Source organism: Rattus rattus, chromosome 5 (assembly GCF_011064425.1).
Source record: "Rattus rattus isolate New Zealand chromosome 5, Rrattus_CSIRO_v1, whole genome shotgun sequence".
Classification (NCBI taxonomy): domain Eukaryota; kingdom Metazoa; phylum Chordata; class Mammalia; order Rodentia; family Muridae; genus Rattus; species Rattus rattus.
In genome coordinates, this window is record NC_046158.1 from 154,460,606 (window position 1) to 154,473,173 (window position 12,568).

The 12,568-nt window shown below is 48.6% G+C and overlaps 1 protein-coding gene and 1 long non-coding RNA gene across 3 annotated transcripts; one reads left to right on the forward strand and one right to left on the reverse strand.

Moving 5' to 3' along the window:
* Nucleotides 1-233: 233 nt before the first annotated feature.
* On the reverse strand, nucleotides 234-11,136 carry R3hdml (R3H domain containing like). The gene is made up of 5 exons (XM_032904891.1): nucleotides 10,706-11,136; nucleotides 7,292-7,410; nucleotides 4,618-4,750; nucleotides 3,409-3,524; nucleotides 234-366 (listed from the first exon to the last, which is right to left on the reverse strand). Exons 1-5 carry the CDS (start codon nucleotides 10,964-10,966, stop codon nucleotides 234-236), a joined length of 762 nt encoding a protein of 253 aa, XP_032760782.1. The 5' UTR covers nucleotides 10,967-11,136.
* LOC116902380 lies at nucleotides 459-4,967 on the forward strand. 2 transcript variants are annotated; one of them, XR_004388064.1, is made up of 3 exons: nucleotides 459-622; nucleotides 3,191-3,592; nucleotides 4,716-4,967. It is a non-coding gene; the product is annotated as an uncharacterized LOC116902380 (long non-coding RNA). The 2 variants fall into 2 exon arrangements; XR_004388063.1 differs by lacking the exon at nucleotides 4,716-4,967 and having other exon boundaries at nucleotides 3,191-3,744.
* Nucleotides 11,137-12,568: the final 1,432 nt, after the last annotated feature.

Consider the following 12,568-nt stretch of genomic DNA (forward strand, 5'->3'; position numbering starts at 1 on the left):
CTTGAAAAACAAAAACAAACAAACAAAAGTGCAGCTCTCTCCAGATATGGGAGAGAACAAAGATGTTACTAAGGAAGGAAGGGGAGACTCCTTTGATACATACAAGACGTTAAAGTGAAGGGATTTATAAAGAACTGTAGGGACTGTAGAACTGCCCAATTCTCCCTCTCATCTTTGGGGAGGAATCTTTCAAGGGCCAGGTTCAGCTGGGGGCAACATAACATTGCGCCAGTTCAGACCCATGGGAGCCTGTTGGATTTGAGCCCAGAGAAGCACATGTTGCTGTTGCAGTTGCCTTGGTAACTGGGAGGGCAGGCAGAACATGGCTTCCCAGTCTTGTAAGGTGCCTCCCCAATCCAGTTGCCCCTAAAAGAGAACAGACCCAGGGGAAACAGGGTTAGGGGACAGAAGAGTTTAGGGCAAATAGCCTTCACAGATTTTCATGTTTTATCCAGGAGGGTTAGCTGCGTATGTGACCTTTGAGCGTGGCATCTCGGTAAGCCCTGGTGTCTTTCTCTGCAAACACATCGGAAGATCTCTCCTCCATAGAGATGCAGAGAAGAGCAACAATGCAGCCTGTGCACACGGGGGCCACATCATGCTTGGCAAATAGTGACATCATGTAAGGCTCGGTATTCTCTTGTTCCCCGAGTGCCCCCAGATTCTAGGTGCTCTGAACTAGAATCGCGCTCTCAAAAGACCACCACCTTTTAGCAGAGGGAAGAGGGACTCATTGTCTAATGGTTACAAAGTTTCTTGTAGGCTGATGAAAAAGGAAAAGGTTTAGAAGGGATGGGGATGCCTGTGGCTCAGTTGTTAGAGATCTTACCCAGCATGCACAGGGCCCTGGGTTCAGTTCCCAGCACCGCATGTATAACAGGTTGGGAGGTACACGCTAGGAGGTGGGGGTAGGAGGATTAGTTTAACATCATCCTTAGCTGGGGTTGGGGATTTAGCTCAGTGGTAGAGCGCTTGCCTAGCAAGCGCAAGGCCCTGGGTTCGGTCCCCAGCTCCAGAAAAAAAGAAAAGGAAAAAAAAAAAAAAGATCATCCTTAGCTAATTAATGAATTAAAAGCTGGCCTGGACAACACGAGACCTTGTCTCAACAGAAGAACAGACACAGCAAGATGCCTCCGCTGGTCAAGGCACTCGCCAAACCTAACGGCCTGAGTTCAATCCCCAGGCCCACAAGGTGGGAGGAGAGAACCAACTCCAACAAGTTTTCCTCTGACCTCCACACGTGCACTGTGGCTTGTGCACACCACCCCCAGAAATGAGTAAATGTCCGTAATATAAATAAATAACATAAAAAGTAACTAAGTAAATCGACACTGGTTACACAGTATTGCGATAACCGTTATCACTGACTCTTCATTTAAAAGGCTCCATGGTATATTTTATGTTATATTTCACTACCACCTTTAGGTTTTTTATTATTTATTCGTTTATTTAGTGTATGCATGTGTCTCTGGGACGTGAAAGGAGCTGTAGAGGAGATAAAGGGATCATATCCCTGAATTTCAATAAAACTTTATTTATAAAACGGGCCACAAACAGGGTTTGGCCCTGGACCACTGTCCTCAGATTCCTGCCTTCCAGAACCCCATCACCAGCTGAGAACCCTAGCTAGAGGGCCGGTGGCGCATCTCTGAGATCCTAGGACTCGGGGAGCTGAAGCTGAAGCCAGCTCGGGCTATGTGCTAAGTTCCAAAATAGCCTGGACCATGTAAAGAGACCCTGTCTCAAAACCACAGAACAACAACAGTGAAACAAAGCAAAGTTTTTAAAAAGAGATTAAAAAATGATATGCATTAAATTTTTTAAAATTTAATGTATTTTATTTACATACTCATTTAAACTACTTTAAAAATAAATTAAATTAAAAAAATTAAAAAATAATGTGCATTCGAATTTTTTATTTTACTTTATTCCATTTAGGTGTGCATTTAAAACAACTTAGAAATTTTAAAAAAATAATAAAATTTAAGGATATCCTCCTCAAAGTATTGTGCTGGCATTATGTGTTGCTTGTTTTGTTTTTCTTTTGGAGACAGGGTATCTTGTAGCCAAGACTGGACCTCACTATGCAACCCAGGTGACCATTAACTTCTGACCCTCCTGGCTTCTCCCTTCCCTGTGCTGGAATTACACAGGCACCACCAGGCCTGGCGAGTAAGAAGTGATCAGGAAAATCTGTACTTCCGATTTTATAACAGGTTTCATTAATTTATTCATTCAACCATTGAGCTCCTCGGAATGTGCATGGATATCAGGGCTAGTGCCAGATACTATAAACTATACTTTTAAAAAGGGCTCTTGGGAGTCAGGTATGAGGGGAACACACCTATAATCCCAACAATCAGAAGGCTGAGGTAGGGGGACAAGAAATTCAGTCATCCTTGTTGAGAATTCGAGGCTAGCCTGGGCTACAAGAGAGCCTCGTGTTTTGTTTTTTCCTTTTCTTCTTTTAAAGTACTTTTAAAAGCACCTTTAAATTTTTAGGAAGGTTGGGAGTGGAGAGGCCTTTTGATAGAATCAAAGTAGCTCTTTGGATTTTGTTTTTGTTTGTTTGTTTGTTTGTTTAACCATTTGAGGACAAATCCTGCTCCCAAAAAGTAGATACTGGCTAGACCGGGTGGCCATGCTTCCTAACCCCAGCACTGGGGAAGCCGAGGCAGAATGTAATCTGCAAGTCTGAGGCCACTGTTGGCTAAGCATCGAGTTCCAGGTCTGAGATACAGAATGAGAGCTGTCTCGAAAACACCAAAACAGGTTCCTTTCTCCTCATTTCAAAGTGAAAATCTGTAATGTTCACAAGCCTGAACACTGATATTGGAGGGAAACTTTTATTGCCGTTCTCTTGTAAAGATGGCTCCTGATCTATTGAGTCTGAGAGCTGAGTGTGCTCTTCCAAGCAATCCGTCCTCCTACAGGGCGCAGGTGTTCTTATTGTCTGTTTCTTGGGGTGAGCTCAGGGGGCTAGCACTGCACCCGTGAGAGGTTTGCATATGTCCGGTAATGCCTAGCATTGGTGTGAAAGGCTAGCTTCGTGGTGAAGTATTAGCACAGACATTGGGGGGCGGGGGACAGATGGGCCAATTCAGGCCACAGTCACCCCCACCCCACCCCTGGCCCTGCCTTTTGGTTTTCTCTTCTTTTCTCTCTTCCTGGTCTCTCTCTGTCTCCCCAGGTTCAGAAGAAGGATTATTGGCTAAGGCTGTGGCTAAAGGGTAGAACATTTGCCTAGCTCGTGCAAGACCCAGTCCCTGTTCCAACCAACCAACCAACCAACCAACCAACCAACCAACCAACCAACCAACCAACCAACCAACACTTTGTCAGGTGACTCTCTTAAATACCCAAAACCCCTATAGTATTGAATAGAAGCAACCCCGGGGCAGGACTTACTTAATGGCGTAGTTGCAGACCAGGTACACAGCCTGCTGCCAGGTGCTGCCCCACACGTTGATGCTGCTGCAGGTGTGAATAGCGCATCCCAGCCGACTGGAGGAGGCCCACACCATCTGCAGAAGCAAAGAGTCAGGCAAGCTGAGACTCGAAGGAGCCCTGGGCAGCAACGGACCCCATTCCAGTTGAGTATATTATGTGAAATCTTGGGCTTGGGGACTGGAGGACGGGGGAAGAGGTCACGTCTGCATCCTAATGGGGTAGGGGGCATGGCTTGAGGCATTTACTTTGTGATGGAATGTCTCTCCAAAAAAAATCACACTTTACTGAAACGAACAGTAAGGAGTATGTGTTGCATTGTTACGCACACGCGACGCTACTACAAGAAGGTTAAGCACAAACCTTTGAATGGCACTTGTTTGACTCAGCTTTGCCTACTGTGAGATTTTGACTGAGACGCTAATCCTCTCTGTACCTCAGTGCTTCATTAGGAAGATGGAGGTAATATTGTCCCATGATTTCGCTGGGGTTTTTTTGTTTTGTTTGTTTTTTTCAGATCATGCCTCACTATGTATCCTTGGATAGCCTGGAACGCGTAGGCCAGGCTGAGTTCGAACTCACAGGGATCTGCCTGCCTCTGCCTCCCAAGTGCTGGGCCTAGAGACATGAGCACCCACTGCCACCTATTTTTGCTTTTTTAAGAAAGTTGGAATGAGGGTTGGGGATTTAGCTCAGTGGTAGAGCGCTTGCCTAGGCACAAGGCCCTGGTTCGGTCCCAGCTCGAAAAAAAAAAAAAAAAAAAAAAAAAAAAAAAAGAAAGTTGGAATGAGCTGACAAAACAAAACAGACAGTAAGAGTCTTGGGAGACAGAAAATACTCCAAAATATTTCAAACAAAACAATGGTGCATATGATGTCTGTGATGAGTTCCAGGCCCCTGAGAGCCCGTGTTTCGATAGAGTTCATCTCAATGCATCGTCTGCACAGCTTTCCAGGACCATACACCTTACGTGGAATAGCGGGAGTGCCTGCGGTCCCAGCACTCAGGAGGCTGAGACAGGAGGATGGAGAGTTAGGGACCAGCTTGGTACAAGCAGTGAGCCAGTCTACAAAAAGAGAAACAAAAGAAAGCCCATGGGGCCCAGAGGGAAAGTTCCCATCCTGCCGTCCCCATTACTCTCCATCTGTTCAATGGCAAACAAGAGGGTACCTGGGTGTAGTGGGAGCAGACAGGACCGCTGCACAGCCAAGGGCAGTGTGGGGTACAATCCTTTGGAGCTGGGAATGAGTAATGGCGTTTTTCCTCAGACCAAGACTTCACAAGATCTACCACAGAACGGTACCTAGGGAGGCCAAGAACATGGAAGAAGGTGATGGAGGATGGAAAAGTCACTCTGTCACCAACTTGTTTGGTGAATCACTTCATTTCTCCATCACGTTCTCCATCTGTAAAATGATAGAATGTACATGGTCATACTTACCTCATGGTTCTGTTCTGAAGAACTGTGGCAAGCTCACCTGTCCCTGGCACATAGTAAGTGCTCAATAAAGCTGGGCAAAGAGCCAGGTTGTGGGGGCATCTCAGAGCTCGTGTTTTCAGGGAAGGAGAGGCATGCTGGATCATCAGACCAACCCAGGAAGCTCTCCGCAGGCTAAGGTACCTGATGGGGTCTGAGGACTTTCTCTGTCAGCTAGAGCTGACAATGTCCACAGCCTGAAGAGATCAGGCCACCTCCCAAGCCGCTCTCTCTGGGACAGTTTAGCAGCAGTCTAATGCTGTAGGTTGGTGGTGTGCTGACAAGAAACTTCTTACCCAGTCCCTCAAACTTACAGAAGTATGATGTTCCTTCTGTTCTTGGGATTTCTCTGGGGTGTTTCTCTGGTGACTTCTCTGAAGAGTGTCTCTGGCCTCCCCTCACCAACCCTCTCGATGGCATCGATTATCTAACTCTCAATGGCCTTGAACTCACAGAGATCAGCCTGCCTCGGCCTCTGCCAAGTGCTGGGATTAAAGGCCTTGCCACCTCAGCTGGCTCTCCCTGGCTCTCTTATTCTCCCACTTTAAAAGAGACTACATTTTGGAACTGGAGAGGTGGCTCAGGTCTTCCAGAAGATCCAGATTTAGGGCACGAAAACCATATGGCATACCCATATACACTTAAATGTAAAATGTTCTTTAAAATATTTTATTTTTATTTTAAATTGTGTGTGTGTGTGTGTGTGTGTGTGTGTGTGTGTGTGTGTGTGTGTGTGTGTGTAGGCATTCCCAGGGATGTCAAAAAAGTGCTGTGTTGGATCCTCGGAGCTGAAACTGCAGGTAACTGTGATTTGGGGTCTTCATAAAACAGAACTCACCTTAACCACTGACTTAACCACTCTCTCTCTCTAAATAAGCTGCATTTTCTGAAGGGAATTACGTGTCAACCTTCCTTTCCCAGGCTGTCCATTGGTGTTCTGTCTTACTCTTCATCACTGTATTTAATGGATAGGCATAACTATCATAAATGGACCCGGAAACACTCACACTGGCAATGTGCGACAGTGCCTCTGTTTGTCAACTCGCTTCCTCTGTGAGCTCCAAAGGGACTGCCATCAGGCAATTTGAGTGACACAGGAAGAATTTCATAGCAGAAAAGAGGGTGTGCAAGCCAGGGGAAGGCCACGGCCATCAAATCAGCTCTGCAGGGTTCTGAGAGACCAGTCACGGCTCCCAGGGCCTCGCACTGTCTCCAACCAGCTGGTGACATGGGAAGGTAGAGACGCACCCAATGGTCTGAGGAGCTCAGTCAGGACCAACCTTGACCCCTGCTTGGGTTATGGCAAACTGGTAGGATAGGGAGGGTCATGTTTTCCTAATATCCTTACTTTGTTGGATAAAAATGTGCCACTCGGGCATCTCTGAAATGTTTCTGTGTATGTTTGTGTGCACAGGTGCAGACATGTGTTTACGTGGGGCATGTGTGTCCATTTGGAGGCTGGAAGTCATTCCCAGGTATCATTTCTCAGATGCCATCTACCTTGTGTTCTGAGACAGGGTCTCTCATTGGCCTAAAATTCAAAGATTAGGCTAGTCTGCCTAGCCAGGGATCCCTGGGAACCCTCTGCCTCTGTTTCCCCAGTGCAGGGATTGCAGAAATGCACCATTGTGCTCCACTTTCTTACATGGGTTTTGAGAACTGAACACAGGTCCTCAAGATTGCAAGATAATACTTTACCAGCAGAACCTCTCCTCAGCCTTGTAAGTCTTTAAAGTTTGCTAGATTATGGAACCCACCCATCTAGAAATAGCCTAGGTCAACAACCCCCCCACCCCAATTTTGGAATGTAGGCATAACTTTCTCAGGTCTCTCTCTTTCTCTCTCTCTGTCTCTCTGTCTCTCTCTCTCTCTGTCTCTCTTTCTGTCTCTCTCTCTCTCTCTGTCTCTCTCTCTCTGTCTCTCTCTGTCTCTCTCTGTCTCTCTGTCTCTCTCTCTCTCACACACCCGCACACACACACACACACACACACACACACCCAGACCTTAGGCACCCACATTCTGACTCAGAAGCTGGAATGTTGAGGAAAGCCAGGCTAGCAGTTCGGTTTCATTGCCATTCCTGCGCCCAACGTACTCACCTCCCCACTCTGTCCTAGCTCCACTCCCGGAAGCCCTCATCACCTCATTGCACACGTGAGTCTTCAAATCCATCCTCACTCTCTGAAGTGGCAGGAGCTCTCTTTTGTCCAGTCTGCATTGCCTGTGTCTCCTAACTAGAACGGGCTTCCATATGTGCTTGTCTGCCCAGTTAATCACAGTATCCACCTCTGTGCATAGTGCCTGGCCAGAGTAAGTACTCAGCGTACATTTGTCCAATGACTAAAAGAAGGGCAGAAGTTCACTCACCGGCCGGAGTGGACAGAGAGATTCTGGCCCACGTACTTCGTCAGCTGTGAGGGTCCGTGGGCCCAGATGCACTGGGTGGCCCAGGCTTCAGCAGCCCTGGCCAGCTGCTCATCCCAAACCTGATGAAGGAAAGACCATGGGTTTATCCGAGGGAAAATAACCACCATGACCATAGTCTGGTGCAGAAATGCCAATTTACCCATCACTGTGCTTTCTCGGTCTCCTGAGATCAATACACCCACTTTAGAGATTAGAAAACTAAGGCTAAGACAGACTCCCAGGTCAAGCACAAATCCTCAGCTGAGCCAAGGTCTATGCTCGGGTGTCCGGCTCTGAGTCCAGGGCTCTTTCTTTCTCACTAGACCTCAAATGGAAAGCGCCAAGCTCAGTTTGGAATCCTGGGGCATTTATCTAATAGTTATCAGTTCTCCCTCCATGTGACTTGAGCTCAGAGTGAAGAGAAATCACTGAGCTTACGTTGCCAGTATTTTCATTTAAAAACTCAACTCAAGACCTTTTTCTTTTTCTTTTTTTTTTTTTTTTTTTTTCGGAGCTGGGGACCGAACCCAGGGCCTTGTGCTTCCTAGGCAAGCGCTCTACCACTGAGCTAAATCCCCAACCCCAAGACCTTTTTCTTTTAAAGTATGGGAACTTGCAACGAATTCAGGTTAAAAATAAAGGCAGAATGTGGTGCTGCATACCTTCAATCCTAGCATTCGGGAGGCAGAGACAGGAAGATCTCCATAAATCTAAAACAGTCTAGTCTACGAGGCAAGCACCAGGCCAGTCAAGTCTGCATAGCAGAGAGACACTGTCTCGAAAACAAGATTTGAAAAGAAGGCAAAGTGGACCAGCCTACATCTTTCATTACCCCTGGACTGTCCTCTAAGCCACCCTGCATCTGTCCCCAGCAGTCTCCAATCGGAAATACTCTGTACACCCAGCTATGTAGACACACAAATGGCTGCGTGTTCTGTTCTACACCCGACTCCTTTCACCTGACAAGGCAGCTCACCCTAGTGAGTATTCCACATCGACACCTATAAATCCCTCCCCTCTTTAGCCTTCTTCATAGTTATATAAGTTTCCAGTGTGGAAAATCTTCACAGTTTATAGCTGGGGGAAAAAAATCTCTTTAAAAAAAATTCTAGAGCTGGAGAGACGGCTCAGTGGTTAAGAGCACTGACTGCTTTTTCAGAGGTCCTGAGTTCAAATCCCAGCAACCACATGGTGGCTCACAACCATCTGTAATGGGATGCTCTCTTCTGAAGTGTCTGAAGACACCTACAGTGTTCTCACATATAAATAAATCTTAAGAAAAAAAAAACAAAATACTAGCTCCCAGGCCTGGAAAGTTGGCTCACAGGGGAAGACCACGTAGAGTTCTTTCAGAGGATCTGACTTTGGTTCCCAGCTCCCATGTAACAACTCACAACTGCCTATAATTCCAGTTCTAGAGACGCTGATACCACATGGAGTTAAGGCAGGATAACAAGACAGGAGAAACTGTGGAGACTCCGGAAGAGAAGAGAGCCCTGGCCCCTAGGACCTGCTTAAAGTCTCCCACAGCCGAGACTTAAGGACTCTAAGGCAGCTAACATTTCCCACTGCTGACAAGATGTTGTCTCAAAACAAAATAAGGGCTGGAGAGAGATGGCTCAGTGGTTAAGAGCACGGGGGTGGGGCTGCTCTTCCAGAGGACCCAGAGGGTTCAGTTCCTGGCTCCCACGAGGAGGTTCAGAACCATCTGTAAGTCCATTTCCAGGCTACCTGATGCCTTTTTCCTACCTCCCTGAATACCAGGCACCCACATGCTGCGTGCACAGTCGTACAGGCAAGCAAAACATCCACAGACATAAAAATAAATGATAAAACATTAACAAAACCCCAAAACCCAGTTTCCTTCTAACGCTGACTCCCTGGAATTCTCTCTGTTAGCATTTGTTCACTCAGCAAATATTGAACAATATTCCTTGGCACCGAGGACTCAGTCTAGCAAGGAAATGAGCTATCGAACAAACATGACACACGGCAAGCGCGGGGCATGTGGGAATGTGGAAACTGACCAGACCTTCTTGGCGCTTGGAAGGCCCGAGGAGGGAGAGCTGCTTAGTCACAACCTGAGTAAGCCACCAAGCAAACAAGAAATGGAGGTGCTAAAGGAAGCCCAACGCTCCCCCAACCCCCATTGCTGCCACCTCTGCTCCCTGGGGAGACTAGCCAGTTTGAGCCCTGTGTTCTATGCCACAGGCAATAAGTAAACATCTGTTGGGGCTACTGCCGCCCATACTGTTGGTGCTCAATTAAATGTGTCATTTGTTTGGGAACTGGGGGGCCTTCTGTGTGGCGGTTGCAATGTTAATAGATGAATAAGTCAGCAAACAAGTAAATGATGCCCCCCCACCCCAGCCCCCAGCTCCCTGCCATCTGACTCCTGTCTCGTCCCTTCACAATTAACCTCCTGATACGTGATATGAGGGCTCTGTATCCTGTTGTAGACTTTAGTGTCTCTTACCTACCCCCCTCCCCCAACCAGAAGGGTTCTTGAGGGAATGAACCTTATTCTCTGAAGTACCCAGAAGGCCTAGCGCTGCATCTAAGTAGGAGGTCGTACATAAGAGAACCCTGAGAGGGGCCCCTCTTCTAGTTAGGCAGGTGTGAGGCTATCGGCCATCTCTCTCCCTAAAGAAGTCTCTGTGCTGGCAGCCGATCTCTCCAGGCTTTGGGGACAATGGTCCTGGGGAGGAACTGTGATAGAAGGATGTTCCTCCTCCTCCGTGCTGAGGGTTTGGCTTCTGGAAGGCTAAGCTGGGGGACACTAGGGCTGACTCTTTGAAAAAGACACTGAGATTCAGCTCCGGGCATTCCTCAGCCCAAGATACTCCGGTGCCTGCCGGTCTTCCACAGAGGTTGGGAATGAATGGCCTGGGTGTGTCAAGCAACCACCTCTGCTGAGAGACAATAGCCTAGGAAGCTCCTGTCTCTACCCCCTGCAAATCCCCAGTGTGGAGCAAAATTCTTGGGCCACATATTGTGTTATTGGAAACTCCCGCTTTAGCAGCAGGCAGACTTGGCTTGCAATGCAGGCTGGGCGACCTTAGGCAAACCTGTCCTCAGACTCCCAATTCCTTCATTTGGAAAACAGATAAGATGCAGTATTGAAGGAAGACGGTTCTGTGAATAGTCCCAAGGTCCTCTATAGATAGTATACCTCTCTCCCCATCTCCTACCTTCACCCCATTCACTGAGGACCTTACTTTCCTCATCTGTAAAATGGATCACCCATTCTCACCACCATTTGCGTGGGCCAGACAGGCAGGCAGATGTGTCTAGCTCTTCAAAGTCAGCCACCCCGGGCCACAGTGAACAATCTGGTCTTGGCTGGAAGGTGTGCAGGGAAAGCTTAGGACTCACCATATACTCCATGTTGGCAGCAGGGGGGTGTACGCTGGCCCGGATGTGGTTGTGATAATCCAGCAAGGCGCTCATATCCCTGGCAGAGATGTGACGTTTCCGGCGGTGCCGGGGCACCCCCAGGCCAGACAGGGGCCACACAGCTATGTTCTTGGGTTGGCCCTGGACCAGTGTGGTGTTGGGCATCCTTAAGGCCCCCACTGTGTGACCCATCCACAGGAGAAGGCCCGCAAGGCCCACGATGCTGTACAGAAGAGGCATACCTGTCTGGGATGGTGTACCTGTCTGGTGCAGTCAGAGCTGCTGCCTAGAAGAGGTATGAGAACGCCAAACCCTGAGAACTCTCCTTGAGCACTGCCAGTCCGGAGGATGCTCCTTGGGAACTTGGCAGAGATCCTCTGACCCAGCTCTCTTCCCGATACTCAATACTTCCTCCTTGCTCCCTGGACTCAGTGGCTTAGGTGATGAGAGGTGGCCAGACAGTGGCTAATTCAGACGGGGCTCTGGAGTGGGAAGGTGCCACCACCTCAAAGCCAGGGCTCTGTCGAATCTGCCCAGCAGACAGACAGCCATCCCCTCTGGCCAAACACCCTCGTTACCAATCCCATAATATTGGGCTCAGGAGATGCCCACAGACGCAGGACAGGCCCTCTTCTGAGTGCAGCGGACACAGGATGGAGGGGGTGACATGGAAAAGGTCAGATGGCAGAAGACGACAGAGGCCAAAGAGGATGTCAGAGGTCAGAGAAAAATACAAGGAGAGGCAAACAAAGGGAGACAGAGAAGGGGGATGCAAAAGAAGCAGGAAGGAGGGGGGAGCAGAGTTATGATGATGGATATACAAGAAAATGTGGAAGAAATAGAGGCAAAGTGAAGTAGAATCAAGGAGAGGAGAGGAGTCCAGGAAAGGCTGGGGGAAAACAGACACCAGGTTCCCTGGGGGCACATACCCAGAACAGGTGGCCTCAGAAGGTGGCAGGAGGTGGTGGAGAAGTCAGGGGACCTCTGCAAATACTCTGGTAGTGCGGCGACTTTAACAGTCCCCGGGGAGTGATGGCCTCTGACGTCCCAGCCAGCAGCCCCCTCCTTCTCCAGCTAGCATATTGAGAGAGTGAGGCTCCGCCTGCCTCTTCTGTGGGCTTTCCTCTCCTGCTCTCTCCTCCTGGTCCCTTTGCCATCTGGAGTGTGCAGGAGCTGTGGCTGAGCTGCCAGCTGGGGGGAGAGAGGAATGGGGTAGGGGTTCTGGGAGGAGATGCCCATGCACCCAGGGAGATCCCAGACCCAGGATTGCCAGACCCTTGTAGAAGAAGGCAGCAGGAGAGAGTTCTGACTTCTCCCTAGGAAGCCCTTAGGCTCAGAGTGGGCAGATATGACATGATGGTGGTCCAGGTATGAGCATCTAATACGTGCCACACCCTGGGATGAGAGCTTTACACACACAAGCTCAGCCAACATTCAGAGGCAGGTGGCACAACCCATCTCTACCGTTCTGGAAAGGAAGACTTTGAAGCCCCCAGAGGTGAAGCGAAAAGGGCATATTTAATAGAACCTGGGTTCAAATCCAAGTCTGTTCCCCGGAGCCCTGTTAGCATGAGCAAATGATGTTCTGTTCTGTATCCAACCAAAATACAGACGTCTGGGGTGAACCCCACTCAAACAGCATGGTGTGCGTGTGCATGTGCTTGTGCCTGTGCGTGTGTGTTCAGCAAAATGCTTCAGACCCCTTCATCCCGCTCACTGCAAAGCACCCATGAGCAGTTGATTGCTGGCTGTTTTACCCTCACTGGTACGAAGGAGAGAAGAGACACTTGTCTCATCACCTGCCTCATCAAACTGTTGTTCGAGACAATGAGTCACTGTTTG

Bases quoted from the DNA above. Each gene is read 5' to 3' on its own strand.
- R3hdml (XM_032904891.1), bottom strand. From the start codon at position 10,966: ATGCCTCTTCTGTACAGCATCGTGGGCCTTGCGGGCCTTCTCCTGTGG. The intron at 4,751-7,291 runs GTGAGTGAACTT...TGGCCTCCCTAG, and splicing joins CTCTCTGTCCACTCCGGCCG to GTACCGTTCTGTGGTAGATC. The intron at 3,525-4,617 runs GTACCCTCTTGT...TTGCTTCTGCAG, and splicing joins TCTGCTCCCACTACACCCAG to ATGGTGTGGGCCTCCTCCAG.